Source organism: Mastigoproctus giganteus, chromosome 6 (genome assembly GCF_048544385.1).
Source record: "Mastigoproctus giganteus isolate SK-2022 chromosome 6, ASM4854438v1, whole genome shotgun sequence".
NCBI lineage: Eukaryota > Metazoa > Arthropoda > Arachnida > Uropygi > Thelyphonidae > Mastigoproctus > Mastigoproctus giganteus.
This window is the reverse complement of record NC_143580.1, coordinates 148128101-148145877: the sequence shown is the minus strand read 5'-3', so window position 1 is coordinate 148145877 and position 17777 is coordinate 148128101. Positions and strand designations below refer to the sequence as shown.

The window sequence follows — 17777 nt, the reverse complement described above, 5'->3', positions numbered from 1 at the left end:
CCGGTTAATCGAGTGTGCTGTAATTGATTCTTTGATATTCTATTTAACTTATTTCTTCAGAAGAATCATTGATAATGAAATATAAAAATTCTTATTTGTAATATAATGTGTATTTATAATATTAAGGAAATAAATTTTATATAATATATTTTTTAACCAAGAAATTCTTATTAGTTCCCAGAGCTTGCTGTGACTCAGCTAGTTTAAAAATTTTGGATTGGGCTTTGTGGTAGCTTTTCCTCCTATCATCAGTGTAACCAACTAAACACCCCCACAATTTCTTATATGCATTTAGAGGTGGGAGGGGGCAAGAAACCTGTGTTGGGGACCATTGATCTGGATAGTCAGCCCATTGGGTGACAAGCATGGGGCAGTTTAAATATTTTTTGCTGCATTGAGTTGTCACCATTGATATTAATAGTGGCAAGTGATGCAAAAGAGCAAACAAACCAAAAAAAAAAAAACTTCCCATTTCATCTATCCATTTGTCTAGTCCTTCCTTGAATTTTTTCAAGCTGACCACTTCCACAACAGATGGAAGCTTATTCCAGCAATCAGCCACCTGCTGGCTAAAGGCAAACTTCTGCACATTTGTTCTGCAACCATCCATCTTCAATTTGAATTTATGCCCCCCCCCCATGTGCATAGTCTGAGCAAGAGGAAGAATCCCATCAGCACTGAGCATGCTTAATCCATTCAAATCCTTAAACCTGAAATCCAAGTATATATCAAAATTATTTTTTGCTTCCAGTTCTTTTGTTACTGCATCATAGTACCCAATCAGATTGGCTAGTGAAGACCGCCCCTTAAAAAATCCATGCTGTGATTGCAATATAATTGCATTCCTGTGTAGGCGGTCCTGCATTACTTCTTTAACCAGAGATTCCGTTATCTTCCCTGGAACAGAAGTTAAGCTAACAGGTCTATAATTGCATGTGTAACCCTTTGATCCCCATTTGTGATTGGGGAATACATTTGCATATCTCCAGTCTGCCTGGACTTCCCCTGAATTTAAAAATGCTCTCATAATTATGGCTAACAATTTGCATAACTCCTTAGCTGCCTCCCTTAATATAACTGGATTAATCCCATCTACCCCAGATGCCTTTTTTATGTTTAACTTCAATAGTTTCTCTTCCACTTTCCTCTTAGTTATTACAGAATCGTTTAGCTCCCTGTTATAGTTGGATAAGCTTCTGGTATCCACCTAAAGAATACTTTGTGTAAATGTAGATGCAAAATACTTTTTTAGCTTGTTAGCAACCTGAACAGGATCGACAACAGTTGAACCATTGATATTGTGTTGGCATTAAGGTTCGTATGTAAAACTGATTTTGAGATTGTGAATGAATTTTCCTGGATATCTTACATAACCATTCAAGAAACTATTTCACATTTAGAAAGCTGTTAAATTGGTTGAGGCACAAGTTCTTAAAGAAGTCTTCAATTGGATATGCAGTTGAGTTGAGAAATCATTTGCTAACATTTCCAATGCTCTTTTCTTGCAGTCTGGTAATGAAATGAACATTACAAAAGTTAATTTCATTACTTAGAGAGTATATTTATTAGTACGGCTCCAGAAAAGCAGATAGCTTTTCCAATTGCTAATAAAATTAGGATTTTGCAAGTTGTAGATAATGGTGTACATTCTAAGACTGACATCACCAAACAGTTCGGCATTCTGAAAGATCAGAAAAAGATTGAAAGTTTAGAGAGAAATCTGGTGCCCCGGCCAGGATTCAAGCATAAAAGGCAAAGTAACCAGATCTTGAAAAGGTATTTTTGGAATGGCCAATGAAGATGCATGCAAAAATCGTTCCTGTAGATGGTAATCTTTTAAAAGCTAAGGCTGAATCGTTTGTGCATCGAATGGATACTGAAGAATTTAAAAGTTCAGATGGATGGTTCCAGAAATTTAAGACTTACTGTGGCATGTGTTTCAAAAAAATGTGTCGAAAGTGCAGCCATGGACATTGACGCTACAAAGGAATGGAAGGAAAATTGTTTAAAAAATGTATTACTAACTTACAACCACAACGACATCTTCAGGCGTACCACACGCTTCTTGATTAGACCGGGATTCGAGCCCGTCACCACCAAATACGGAGGATGCGGAAAGGTCAGGAAATGACCACCGCATATCCCGGAGCAGTATGGCCTTAGTTGCTGATGCTCCTAAAACCCAAATAACAAACAACTAACAAAGACATCTTCAGTGCTGTTGAAACTGGACTCTTTTTTTTAAATTGCTACCTTATAAAACACACATTTAAAGTCGAGAAATGTAGTGATGGAAAAAGGGCCAAACAACGGATTACCATTCTCCTAGCAGCAGACATGTCTGGCATAGGGAAGCTTCCTCTTTTAATCATTGGGAAAGCCCAGAAGCCTTGATGCTTTAAAGGTTTGAAGACATTACGGACTATGTATTGAGCAAACCAAAAGGCATGGATGACATCACAAATCTACGAAGAATGGATCAGACTTAGATTGCAGGACGAGGAGTAGAATATAAAAATTTTGCTGTGTGTGGATAACTGCACCCCCTCATTGTCAAGTAAAAGACCTACGTGCAATCACTGTCGAGTATCTACCACCAAATGTGACATCAGTTCTTCAGTCACTTGATCAAGGTGTAATCCAGTGTTTTAAGAAAAGCTACCAAAGAATGCTATGTATTAAACAAAATTGGGTTGTCTTCAAAGCAAAAATCAATACGAAATCAACATCCTGCAGGCAATGTATTTGTGTGTTTTAGCATGGGATAAAGTTGATGAAAAATGATTGCCAAGTGCATCAAACATGCTGGATTTACCGCCTTGAATGATGCAATGTGTGAAGTTTCACATGCTTCTTCCTCTATTAATTGTGAAGAACAGTCCGATAAATACTGGAGCATGTGCATCACCACCTAAACTAACAGGAAAACTTATGCTTCAAAGATTACGCAGAAGTGGATGCGGACATTAAATGCTTCAGGATATGCATGAATGAAGAGGAACTCATTGCAGAAGTAATGGAATCTTCAGAAATTTGTAGTGATGAAAATGAGGAACTGTAGTTGAACAAGAAGTTTCGGTGAAAGATGCTCATCAAGCATCAGAACTTGTATATTGTTTTTTTTTTTTTTTTTTTTTTCAAGCACAGCCTTACTGCAAAAGTGAAATAACTGCTATCGTGCACCTTCATAATTCTCTTTTAAAACATGCTCTACCATTAAAACAGCGTGTTTAGACAGATTATTTTAAAGTATGAATCATTTCTCTTTTTATGTCTTGATAGGTATGTAACCTATGTAGTCGAATTTGCAATTTATTTTTAACCTTACTACTTTCTGTGGTCAATGCAAAATTTACAATTGTACAATGGTTCCCAAACTAATCAAAGCTATGGAGCCTTTAAAAAAAAGTTTACGGATCCCTCTATATATTTATGCATATTAGCATTAGCATATAGGCTAATATATTCAAGAAAGCAAGCTTATGCAGCATCAGCCAAAAAAAAATATATATATATATATATGTATATACAGCAGACTCTCGATTAACCGGGACACTTCAAAACTCCAAATTAAAAAAAAAAAAAAAAAAAAATCAACCAAAAATCATAAAATTCAAGTAATAACTAGAATAGGTATAAACAGATGTTTTGCAAGTCGTAAATAAGCAACAAAAAGTGGCGTTATAAGTCGTCACTTTTTGACGTTTAAGGTAGTGGAATAGTAATGTGCCTATTATTTTGAAATCCCTTGTGCTGTCTTCACACCCACCGCTCAAAAAAAAAAAAAAAAAAGACCAAATGTTTAGTTCGTTTTAGTGCGTCGCGTCGATTGTTGTGTTCAGTCACTCTGCAAAAAGACAAATTTTGCTTCATTTTTATGTCAGGGATGTTGAAATTTTTTTTATAGTAAATATATGTATATATTTTTTGTTTAGAAATCGCGAAAATGATGGGTAAATGCAAAAGAGTTACATTTTCAGTTAAATAAAAACTTGAAATTATTCAAAAGTTTGAAAACGTGGTGCATCCGTTACATCTCTAGTGAACCATTATAATGTTAGTGACAAAACCATACTCAACATTAAAAAATAAAGGGAAGCTATTAGATTTAAAATCGACATCGCAAAAAATAAAGGGAAGCATTGTATTGGACACGTGAGTAGTACATGGTAAATTTTTTATCTATCGCCATATTTTTTATGTAGGTTGCTGAACATTTTTCAATACAGTAAGTCCCCCACTTACCCAACTACGGATTTACGTAAATTTTTTTTTCTCTCAATTTTTTTTTTAGGATTGTAAAATTTAAAACAACAAAAAAATAATAATAAGCAATCGATAACAACAATCACGGCACACACAAATTTCAGAAGTGAGATGGGAGTAACAAGCAAAAAAATAGGAAAGAAGAGAAGATAAGATTTTTACAATTTATTTATGGTTTTTTTTTTATATGGCTAAAGATTTCAGTGAAGGGGACACATTTCACCATAATAATGTAAAAACCCACAGGATTCTAGCTATCGGTATTTTCACAAATGCAATAAGATCGAGTTTACTACCTGTTTATAATTAGATGCACGAATAGAAAAGCGCAATAACCCGAAAAGCGCAAATTGTTTTTATTTTTTTATGGCAGTGACCTCCAGAAATGTGCTTTAGTAAAATCTGAGCTCGCACGGGGTGTTAATAGTGAGTTTTCGCCTTAACTCTGTGTAGTTTTTTACACAAAATTTCATTTTGACCGTTATCATGGTGCCTACTAAAAGTAACAGTGGTACTAGTAAATCTATCCAAAAAAAAAAAGGAAAGGAAAGTGATCGATTTGGATCAGAAAATTAAACTAATAAGAATTTGGAAAATTAAATGCACAGGGCATAATCCTTGTGGGTTTTGATAATTAACTATATAGTATCGGTGTAAATACACCATAGTTAATCCATATATTTACTACGTATGTAGCGTAGAGGGCATCGTAAATAACAGTAGTCGTCTACTAGAGAAGCGTTATTTATTTGAAGTAATGCAATAGTAGCTATCTCGTTGTGAAGGCAACCACATTATGAGATACAATTAAAACGATGCCCTCTACACTACATACATAGTTTAAATATATGGGTTAACTATGGTGTATTTACACCGATTCTATATAACTAATAAGAATGTATGAAAATGGGCAAACATTAACAAGTATCATGCTGAATTCAGATTTGTCAATAATAATAATAATAATATAGTAGCAATATGTTACTAGTCATTCCTGAGTTACGTAAAACTCGATGAAGTAAGAAGTCCTGGAAAGTATTCCTACATATGTTGGGGACTTCTGTATTTTTGGATTAACTGGGAAATCGAGAGTCTATTGTATATATATATATATATATATATATATATATATACAGTGCAAGGAAGCCTGAGGCTTTTGCTGCACCAGCCAAAGAAAAAAAAAAATTTCTGAGTTACCCACGAAAGAGAGAGAAATAGAAGGGAATCACCAAGAAAGAGAAGAATGATGATATCCAGCTCAGGACCCTGGGTGTGCCAACTGATCTCTCGATCTCTCTCTCTCTCTCTCTCTCTCTCTCTCTCTCTCTCTCTCTCTCTCTCTCTCTCTCTCTCTCTCTCTCTCTCTCTCTCTGTGTGTGTGTGTGTGTGTGTGTGTGTGTGTGTGTGTGTGTGTGTGTGTGTGTGTGTGTGTGTGTGTGTGTGTGTGTGTGTGTGTGTGTGTGTGAACACTGGGCTTTCTGAAAAGAAAATTCAAAGTTTTATGTTTAAAACAACTCAACTTTATTCTTATTTTTACATAAATATATATTAATAACTTTATTTATCATCAGTTTGCTATACATAGAACGAATAATTTGACTAGTTGCAGATGGTCAGTTTCGTGGACCCCAGTTACTGCTGTAGTACATCTATAAATAAGGTTTTACTATATTGTATTAGTAGAATTACATTAACTGTTCAAGCTTTTACTTGTTTTTTTTTTTTCTGATTTTATGATCGATCGATATAATAACCATTTTTCTCATTCCCCTTTGTGGGAGTGTTATATAGGGCTTTGACTGTAATTATGACAAGGCTAAAACATTACATGAATCTACATTGCATACAGCATGGTGAATATAATTGGTGATGACATTAAAGTTTTGACACTTGCCTATTGTCCTTGTATTCCCAAATGTAGCATACATTTTATTTTTGATCTTTAAAATGTTATGAGAATGTTAGATTCTTGGGATCTTTGGCAGTCACTGATCCATTAAGATATACTTGGTCATTGTTTTGTTTCTTGTTTGCAAATATATTTGTGCTATCTTGTTACCATTGCTTTTGAGCCTGATGGATTGGAGATACAGTAAACCCCCGCTATTCGCGGGGGTTACGTTCCTGAGAAATGCCACTAATACCGAAAACGCGAATACTGAGTTATGGCTCCCATAGTAATAAAGGGGTTCCGTTCCAAAGTATGAAATATATAAGAAAAACTAGTCTAAAATTTTGTCTATGTATGTATGTATTATATGTACCTTCATAATATGACTATGTACATAGACAGTACGTAGTGAAATGCAAGCATATGGCATCGAAATGAAAATAAGAAACAATTTAATATTAAATGTAATGTTTATTAGAAATTTCAAACAAATCTTTCAAACCAGCACCTTTGCTAGCTAAAAAAACTTATCCTGCCAGTGCTATGTCACCGGTTTCACTAAAGTGTTGATAAAGGAGTTTTGCCTTTTCACGAATGATGAGTGAACTTAACGTAATTTTATTTTGAGTTCGGTCTTCTATCCACAGATTTAAAGCTTTTTCCATTTTTTCTAATTTAACATCACGAGTTATAGAGCAAATTTTTGAAGCAATTAGCACATTTTCACGGAACACTACGGCGGATTTTTACTTCCGATTTTTTGATGGATCGTACCGTTGACTCATTGATTTTATGTTTTGCCACTTTAACCATTAGAAATTTTGTCTAATAACTCAATTTTATTCGCTAATGTCATCACCTTCTTTGATATTTTCACATTTCCCTTGTTATTCGTAGCCATATTTTTGTACGGGTTAGAAAGAACTTGTCCACAATAAAGTCACTTTCTTCCGTTAACACGCTCGAAAAAGTCTGTTTACACTGCAAAACGGTAGATTTATCACTTTTGTAAGCATATCAATTTATAAGCATATAAATTAAAAGCAAACGACGAAACCTTCCATGACAAGCGCATAACACATACTGAACAAGGATTAGCGAGAAACATCCACGCTTGCAATTTTGTCACCCCTCTCCCCCACCCACTGAGCACTGTTTTGACCGAGAAAGATAATTTTAGCCACACCCATGTTTTTTATGGCGGAAAATGTTCACGGCGGTTTAAAATTCACATTTTTGTAGGTTTCATTTTATATTAAATCAGCGACCGCGAATACGCGAAACCCCGAATACAGATACCGCGAATAGCGGGGGTTTACTGTACTTCATAATCTGTTGTGTCAAATGCTTGTTTAGCAGTTATTGAGATTTGATGATGATGATCTGAATTGATTGTATACTGGTGGAAAAAAGGTTCAGGTGTACTCATATTTGCAAACCTACTTGTAATAAAAGCGAAATTGTGCACATAAATCAAGGTGATGCAACTGAGCATCTCCCAGATCATTGGAGCTGTGGGAGCAGGGGAAGCATTGGTGCCCAATTGAACAATTGATCCATCATAATCCAGTGGATTCCAATGTAATCCATTAGCTTTCAAACCTCTATGTACCTTCCATATAACTAGCCTCTTCAATATTCTGAATGTCTACAAGCCAGATGGAACGTATTATGTCATGTTACAGCACCTTGATATCTGTGATATTTCAGGTTTATGGTGATTCCTATAGATGTGGCTGACTGATTGAAACCTTTCAAGATAAGCAAAACTGTTCCATTCTACTGGCATGTATGCACACTTGCATGCACCTGCCAACTGGACAAACTTTTGCAATTGATCTCTCAATTTGCTCCCCAGTACTTCCAGTCACAAAATGGTCCATTATGGATGATCCCATGGGCAGTGAACATTTTCTAATTATTTGTAATCTGTGTATTACACAACCACTATTAGCCCAACCCTACAGGAATTAGAAATTCTCTCAAGCCAATTGTGTCAAATTTCAGTCAGCCATCACCCTGGATGTGAAAATTATATGACTAGAGCCTATAGATGAAGTTACAGATTATATCACATTGCACCTCTTATCTGTAGCTAAATGCTTAGTTCCATCATATTACAGCACCTTTAGTCTACACAAAAGTGAAGACTAAAGCACAGAATTTATTTCATCGAACCCCAACCACAGTTAATCTTATTAACTACAAGAAGCTTAGGACAAAAGTTGTTTCATTCAAAGACAAACCAAGGAAAAGTCCTGGACTCAGTTTGCAACTGTTAATAGAAATACTGACTCTAGATTAAGGAGGAAAATTCTACAGCTTTCTGGCAAGTTTCCAACCATCCCTTCCCCAATTCTTTCCTTATGGAGCAAGAACTCTTGCTCCTCTGGATATAACAGATGCCTTAGAAAAAACTTTTTCCCAAGTCTTGCTGGCATCAATTTACTATCCAGAATTCCAGAAAATTAAAATCGCCACTGAACAGTAATCCATTAATTTTCGAATCTCTCTATACCTTCCATATAACCAGCCTCTTCAATATTCTGAATGTCGACAAGCCAGATGGAACGTATTATGTCATGTTACAACACCTTGATGACAAAAATTTACAACTGCTTTTGGTCTTTTATAATTGAATCTTTCTGGAAATAATGTATCCCACTTCTTGGCATCATGCCACAGTTCTGTCTTTTTTGTAGCCTGGAAATGGCCCCACTAGTAGTTATAGTTACAGACCAACCTTCCTCTCCAGTTGTCTCATTTAATTCCTTGAAAAATTATCCGCAGAGGATGCATTTGGATCATTGAAACGTAATATCTAATGAGTGATAATCAGCATAGCTTTCACCAAAACAGACCCTTTTTTAGATCTCATGATCAAGATTGAGTCTGAAATTAACAGTTCCTTTGTGTAAAACGAACACCTTGTTACAATTCCCATAGATATAGAGGTATTTTCAGTGACCTTCATTCTCTGGTCTATGAGTAAACCTGCCTATATTCATCAAGAATTTCCTCCAGTCATTTTTTTTTTTCAAGTTCAATATCAAAACTCTCTTTCTACAACATTCTTGCAGGAAGAAGGAGTATCTCAAGAGTCTGTACCGAGTGCAACTCTTTTTGCTCTTAGAATTGATTCCATTACAAAAGAACACCCAAATACTGTTGAGGTTGCCTTTATGCCAATGATCTTCTCCCTATTTCTTGTCATTCTCAGGCCTGAGATCTATTGAACTGCAACTGCAGGTATCCCCGAATAAAGTACAAAAGTGGGCAGTGCTCAATTATCTTTCACAACAGAAAACTTGCGATCCACTTTTTCAGACAATGTAAATTGCATATAGACCCGAACTGCAGATGTGAAACTCTACCATCCTGATTGCTACCAACATTGATTTTTTAGGATTAGTCCTTAATGGTAAGTTTAATCTCTTTGAGCACATTAAAGTTGTACATACAACCTGTCTCAAAAAGCTGAATATACTAAGAGTTTTATCTGTTCTGTCGTGGGAAGCAGATTGTACCTCCTTCCTGCACTTATATAGAGCATTGATTAGATCCCATTTGGATTATGGTGCACCAATCTACGATTCTGCTCAAAGGAGTGTACTATGCTGGCTCAATCCTATACAGCACAATGCATTGTGGGTTGCACTTGGTGCTTTCAGGACATCTCCGACTTGCAGTATATATATCAAAGCTGACAAGCCCCTCTGTATCTCCACAGAAAAATATTACTAAAGTATTCAACCAAAATACAAAGTTGCTGTCCTTATCCTATTCAACCATACCTCTTCAATCTGCCATTACAAAATCTCTATAGAAATAGTAAAATATGACCAGTAGGCTCATGCCTTCTTGAACTAACACAGCGTTGAAATGTTCCTATTCTGAACAGACAATGAATTACTCTTGCCCACTTTTCGCTCCCCCTTCTCAACTGACCTGTGATATGGCGCCTCCGTAGCCAGGTGGGCGGGAGCAGCAGTGCGTAGCACACGCTCCTTGATTAGACTGGGGTTCGAGCCTGTGCCGACCAAATACGGAGGATGCGGAAAGGTCAGGGAATGACCACCGCATATCTCCAGAGCAATGTGGCCTTAGTTGCTAATGCTCCTAAAAACCAAATAACAAACAGACCTGTGATATATTTTTGTCATTAGGGAAAGAATATTCTTACCAACACTAAATGTGAAGCAACTCCATGCAAGCCATATTTCAGAACTGTTGATTTCTTGCCAATATATATTGTTTCCAAATCACATTCAACCATTGGAGTAGTGACAGTGTTTCCCTCTGCTGAAATGATAGCATAAAATGCTATCATTTCAGCTTCCCTTCCATCTGAGTACAGCAGCTTTTCAGCTGAACTACATGCAATAAAATTAGCTTTAAAAAATCTGAATCTTTACCCATCTTTAAAATATAAAGTTTACACTGACAAATAGACTGCTGTTTCAAATTAAAGAATGTCATCAGTTAAGTGACCTAGTTTTGGATCCCAGCACATTCAGGGATAAAGAGAAATGAACTGCTAAAAATCCATTAACTTGAACCTCTGTTTTATAATCTTATACATGCAGCATGCCCGGTGGAAAGAGCACATCCAAACCAATAATAAACTTTTATCTGTTGAAACAGGGGTGCCCAAAACTTTTGCACTCTAGCATTCAGATAGTGTGATGAGAAGAAGTGGTACTTGCACAGACAAGAATACTACATACTTATCTGACTCACCACCATCTACTCACAGGTGATAATCCTCCTCAGTGTCCACACTTTTGTGCTCATCTTATAGTCAAACATTCAGATTGACTTATCCCCATTATCAACAGGACAGAACTTCAGTTCTTCATTCTATCCAAGAATGTACGACATTACAGCATATTATTGCCGATGAGGCAAACATTAAGAATTTTTCTGTTTGCTGAAACAAATTGGAGCAATATGACCTTAGAAATATAATGAAAATGAAGTGGTTACACTTAGTTATTTTCTAATGCATTCCCAAGAATTTATCTGCACTATAGATTCACTATAGCCACTGCAGCTTATGCTTCATTCACACCGATATACAGGGTGTCTCAAAAATATTGGTACAAACGTTTAGGGGAGGTAGGAAACATCTAAAGGAATGTGAATCGCATAGGAACCCATAACCGGAAATGACACCGTAATTCGGTACATGGCACTGTTCATCAGTTCGCAAGAGGGAAAATTTCTGGTTTACTCATTCAAGCAGTAGTCGCCGCACGAAGAGCATGCATCGATATACAAACTGTGAGCTGGCAAACATGCATCTAGTGTATGAATTAGCAGAGGGCCCACACGGTGTGTGTGCCCCCATGTGGCACAACATCGCTTTGCTATAAATGTGTGGGCAGGTATGGTCGGTGACTGCTTAGTCGGCCCATATCTGTTACCATCCCACATGAACTCCACTAAATATTGGATCTTTCTTGAACAAGTTCTGCCAGGGTTACTTGACGATGTTCCAGCAAATGTGAGATGGAACATTTGGTTTCAACATGACGGAGCACCTACCCATTGTGGAAGATGTGTTCGTGACCATTTGAACAGGCGTTTTGGGCATCGATGGATTGGCCGTGGTGAACCCGTTGCCTGGCCTCCACGCTCACCTGATTTATCGAGCCTTGATTTCTTTCTGTGGGGGGCCCTCAAATCTATCGTGTATGAATCGCCTGTGGAGATGGAAATGGATCTCGTGGCGAGACTCGTCTGCACTGCTGCTACTGTCAAAGAAACTCCAGGTGTATTCGACCGTGTCCGCCAATCCATGCTGCATCAGTGTCACGCATGCATTGCATCTCGTGGTGGAACCTTCGAGCATCTGTTATAACATCATGAAATGCATCCATCTCGTACCCCATTGTTAATATTATGTCAAATAAATGTTTGCCACTAATTACTGTCTTGTGTCATTTCTGCTTCTTGTGCCTCTGCTACTACTTTCCCGTGACGTTTCCGGTTATGGGTTCCTATGCGATTCACATTCCTTTAGATGTTACCTACCTCCCCTAAACGTTTGTACCAATATTTTTGAGACACCCTATATACACTCTTCTTGCATAGAACTTTGGAAATATCAAAAAAAAAAAACTTTTTGAGTTTACCACAAATTTGCTCAGAGGAAAGTGAGATGAGTCTTTTTAATTCATAAAAATGTTTTCTGATTTTAAGTAGTGTATATGCAAACCATTGATTACATAATTTGTGAATGGCTGTAATCTGAGCAACCCAGCTTTGTTAATGCACTGACCTTGCTCATTATGGCTGCATAAATAACTCATGTTGAGTTAGCAAGTTGCTTGAGTTTGCACAGCCCTTTCACAAATGCTTGTGGGAAAAAAATTTATAGTAATTCAAAAATGTATGTATGCAAGTATTTTTATATTTACAATGAAGTACATAAAAATATGAATGTACCTGTAACCAGGTGTACCAGAAATGTTTTATGAATAATCTCTATCACTTGACTCCATCTCTAGCAAGTCACGTCTTAGTCATCAATTAAGCAATGAATGATCTACTGTATTAAAAATGGAATGGATAAGCAGAAAGTCTGAAATGAGGTCACAATGACTTCTCAGATTTCTGTACTTTTTTTTTTCTGTTCATTCATTGCTTTAAACTCAAACTCTTAAATGAGTTTGAGTTTAAAGCCATAATCCTATATATGCATCATATACTTTTAAATAACTTAATATTTTTAAAATGTTGTAGGAGGTTGTACAGAAAAAACAGGAAATTTCTGATAACAGTGGGCAGATAAAAGATGATGGCAGATTTCTTATTGATCTGGAGATGTTACATTGTGCCCCTTTCTGAAGTGATCAAAACAACCATTTTCTTTTTCTATGTAGCCTACCTTCACTGTCAAAGGGTAAGGTGGAGGCCCTCCACCAAAGTATTTATTTGTCAACTTTAAAATTCATGGTGGTAAAGCTAAAAATTTACTCAGTGACTGAACGTTACTTTTAACCATTAATATAATGGGTTTATGCACAACTGAAGACAGATTGTGCACAAAAAAGATACTAAGATGAACATGGTATGTTATTTTATCAAAAGTACTATCTATAATAAATAAAATTCCCAAATTACTTTATTATATTGGTATTATTGTTATTGTGATTTTTGTAATAGTTGCTGTTGCTTTTTATTTTTTTACTTAAATTTAATTTAATTTATTTTTATTTTTTATTTATTTTATTTTATTTTTTTTTTTTTCAGGACCAAACTCAAAAGCTGCCTAGTCAAGTCTCAAAACCAATCACAAGTTATTTTGATAAGTCTCTTCTCATGATGTAATATATTTTTCATTATTTATTTATAAGTAAACATTCATTCTGTAGTATACTTATAATTCATGAAAATATTTTTAGGCATTCTGTGTTTTTAAATCGTTTAATGGAAATTCAGTTTCTTGGCCCTCAGATAAAAAGGTTTTGTACCATAAAAATTCAAATTGGATCAGTTACAATCTAATTTTATTTCAGTATATAAAGAAAGTTAGCTCCACTACGTTGTATATAAACTGATTAGAATTTTTATTTCACTAATGTTGCAGGAGTACATTACAAATTTACTATCAGATTTCAGAGTTTAAAAATTAACACTCTCTAGGAAGGGAGAAAATACTGCCTCTATACAGAGGCAGTATTTCCCCCCCTTCCCACAGAGCTTCAGTTAGCCCACAATTGGAGATATTTTATAATATTTTTTGACCAACTCTGTCATAGAATGCATTATTTCTTAATTCAAACTTTGAACTATACTCAATTCATTAATGTTTATCTGTCACCTATTCCATTTTTGACCTATGAGGTCAGTAGCGACTATTAATTGAATACCACTCTAAAATTTCTTACCTTTAATGATGGGAATTTTCAATGTAATTTTTTGAAACATTAATGCAGTAAATGTTCTGATTAATTTATGTATAATTTAGTAACAAATGCCAATTTTTTCACCAAAGTTGACAATGATTATGATAAAAGTTAAATGAACACCTGTTAGTACTTTTTGCTAATAACTTATTTATTTAATACTTGGGTATAGTAACATGTAAAAATTTTGTGCATACAAAACATTTCAAGTGAGAATGAACAATAAACAAATGAGATTTCCAACAAAAAAAATTTCACTTAGGCTGAGGTCTGAAATTTACCAGTGCATGGTGCTAATTGTTTTCTACAAAAGTTAGCAGTCTGATCTCTATAGTTGATTTATGTTAATAATTTCTTCATGCTTCAATAGTTTGAATGCACAAAATTACCGCACTTACCACACTTAAAATGTGTTTTCTGTTTTGTTTTTTCTCAGACAATCTAAAGTGCTCAGGCGTGATCTCATAACAAAAATTACTTTTTTTTGCTACTTACAGAGGTGTTAAATCATATTTGACATCTTTCAGTCATCCTTGGGTTAAGCAGCTTTTATTTAACAGTTAGCACAAGATAACCAGATATTAATATTATTGTGGCTATCTGTAATCTTCCTTCATCAAATTTTAGATTGTTTGGCTGTTTATATCATTAAATAGTTAAATACAATAATTTGTACAATACTTGACACTGCTCACAAATATAGCTGCTGAATTGGAAAGAGGTTATGTCAGAATTTCAGAAAATAATTGTCATCTTTTAGTATTACCTTTTGCTTTTAATGTATTTAAATTGATAATTTTAAAGTGTGAGTTTTTATAGTTATGTATTCTCAGTGCATTGTTTTAAATTTTGTTTCAATAAACTGTTATATTTCTGTCAGTGAATTTTCTTGCTAAATATAATGAATATTTTTAAATTTTATATGCATATTTTATATTTTATATTTTATATGAGGCAATCAATACAGCAGCAGTAGTTATTATTAGAAACTTGTATATTTCTTTAGCACCAACAACTGTGGATCTACTGTATAATTCTTTGCTATTTTTAAGTGTTCAATTCCTAAAAATCTTTCCAAAATGGTGATCCCACGGAAGCCCTCATAAATGTGTTTTCCTGAACTAAAATAATACAGATGAAACAAAGTCAAGTTAAGCTAAACAACATTAAATTAGTAATAAATTTTAATTTACCTTTGATCATGAGGTGATATTCGTTGATGATGCTGTTGCATCCTTGATGATTACAGTGATAATGACAATGAAGATGATGGAAAGCAGGTTGGTTGTTATCATCAGGGAGAGGAGGAACCTTGTAGACTCTTTTCATTCCCAAACACTGTCATCTCAGGGTCATCTGGATCATAATCCAAATGTTGGAGGGTAGGGGGGAGATTTGTCACACTTGGTATTTTTTGAAGTCCTCTTCATGATGGTTGAAGCTCTTATGCAGTTGTCTTCTTTTTTGATGAGAGCATTGTGTTGGCTGAGTGGTCCTTTTAAGCTCCTCGTGGGGTTTTGGTACACTGTTTACAATCCATTTGAAAGGGGCTACCTTTGTTTTGGGAAAAGATCAATTTCCATAGCTTTACTGTCTTAAGCAGAGGCGAAATTCATTCTTGCATTTCTCCCATTTTGACTTACAATTGCCTGAAAAGCGGGGGATGGCACTTTTACTTGCTTTTCCACTAATGCTACGAGTATAGGAAACAGTTTGACAAGTTGGAAATATTGATTAAGTCATTAATGCACTTTTAGCAGGGGCATCAGTGACTAAAACTGCTGATTTTTTAATATGTATCCAGCAGCGGTAGTACTGTCACTACCGTTGACAGAAACATTGTGTCACTAACACTGGGGATGCAAATTTTCAAATATGGTAATTATATAGAAAATGAGTATATAGAAAGAACAGACATGACAAGAGAGGGAAAAGTTAATGCTTTTAGTTAAGAAGCACAAAGAGTAAACCCAGGTGGCCAGCATAGGCGAAATGATTGTGATGAGTTTAACGAACAACTATACAGACAGATAGTGACCCAGAAAATTAGTGTCTTATTGTGACTCAGATTGGCAGCTCACTCAGCAGCAAAACATTTGTCAGTTTGCTGAGTGATTGCTTTCTACACCATATTTAAACTGAAATTAAAAAATTTGGTACTTGTATATTATTCTCCTGCCAGTAGTTACAATGTCACCACTTTACCAGTGCAACCTTCATTCCAATTAATCTTATGTACAAGGTAATATATTCATATATATAAATAAATATATGTAAATATACATGGTGGGAAGATAATTAACTACTGTAAACTGCCAAGAAATAATAGACAAGTACCAAACCTTTCTACTGCACATGACATGAATCATGTACAATTTATGTACATTGAAAATATGAAAATTGAAACTTAAAAGGGAAGCGATTTAATGGCTTGGAGAGTTAACAAAAGTCACAGGAGTTACTTCACAATAGTATAAAAAATATATATATATTTGAAGGGGAGAGAATATGATGCAAAATTAGACAAGTTAAATCTTTATTTTTAATACATTCTTGTACCCTTTTAGTAGCATCTCGTATATATCGTGGCCTGGAGACTTACAGTTGCAGAGCAGGTCATAAGTCAAAACAGTTTTATTAAATAATAAAATTAACCAATAAATATGGCACTTCTGTATGTAATTTCTTGTGCATAGTACTGTGAATATCTTACCTAAAGAAAAAAGTAATATTTAACCCATTGCAATCCTCTAGGCTACTTGGTTCCCTTTAGATGCATAATTAAGATTAAACACAAGTAAATGTTCCATTAGCCCTTTGCCAGGTCAAGAGTAGTAACCAACCAAATGGTAGGGGCAAGGACTTGAAAAATTTTTACAAAATTTTAAGAGGATAAAGTCAGTCCTTATATAAAACAAATGAAGTGATTCAAAAAAGAAAGAAAACTACAAAATGTGAGATGGCAAGTCTCCTTTAGATATAAATTTATCCTAAATTATATGATAGATTGTGAGAGAATTCAGAAGTGCAAAATGATATGTCTCTTCTACTATACCAAAGCTTTTACTGGGCTAATAAAAAACTTAAATAGTTAAAAAATGCTTTTTATCTTAAATGTATTTCTGCTGAAAATAAAAGGAAAAAATTGCTTAAAAAATCTCAGTATAAACTAATAGGCACTTGGCATATATTTCTGCTTATATATTAAGCAAGAAGAAATTTACAGTAACTTTTAATAATTTTCCAAAAAAAAAGCATTAAAATCATTAAATGTAAACACGAAACTGTCAGACTCTTCCATTTCTCAGTGCAGAAAATAAAGAGCGTGATATCTTTAAATTACTCTTCTGGACTTTTTTCTACTTAGAATTCTACTTAGTACACTGTTTGCAGGAGTCAGTGGGCTCCAATGTGTATTCAAAATATTTTATTATCAAAAGACTGAGTACTTAAAAAGAAACAAAAAAACTACAGTACTTAAACCAATCTCCACAAAAATTTTTACAAGGAGGGTTGCAAGGAACAACCTTTCATGAGTTCTCACGTGTTTTCCTATAATTTTTTTCTCAGGTAATTACTCATCAAAAATCCTAAATTCTACTTACCAATATGACTGTACTAGGGAACATAACAGAACAAAATTCTTAGAGAAAAGGCCCCAATCATTGGGATTAAACATACTAAAATAATATTACCACAACTGATAA

At 34.8% G+C, this 17777-nt stretch overlaps 1 protein-coding gene across 1 annotated transcript in view; it reads left to right on the top strand.

The window, feature by feature from the left end:
- The window catches only part of l(2)dtl (WD40 domain-containing protein denticleless), a 227020-nt gene extending 214011 nt beyond the window's left edge, over positions 1-13009 (top strand). The window contains exon 15 of the mRNA XM_090376313.1: positions 12905-13009. Within this exon, the coding sequence (XP_090232439.1) occupies positions 12905-13009 (105 nt within the window). The remainder of the gene's footprint in view (positions 1-12904) is intronic.
- Positions 13010-17777: the final 4768 nt, after the last annotated feature.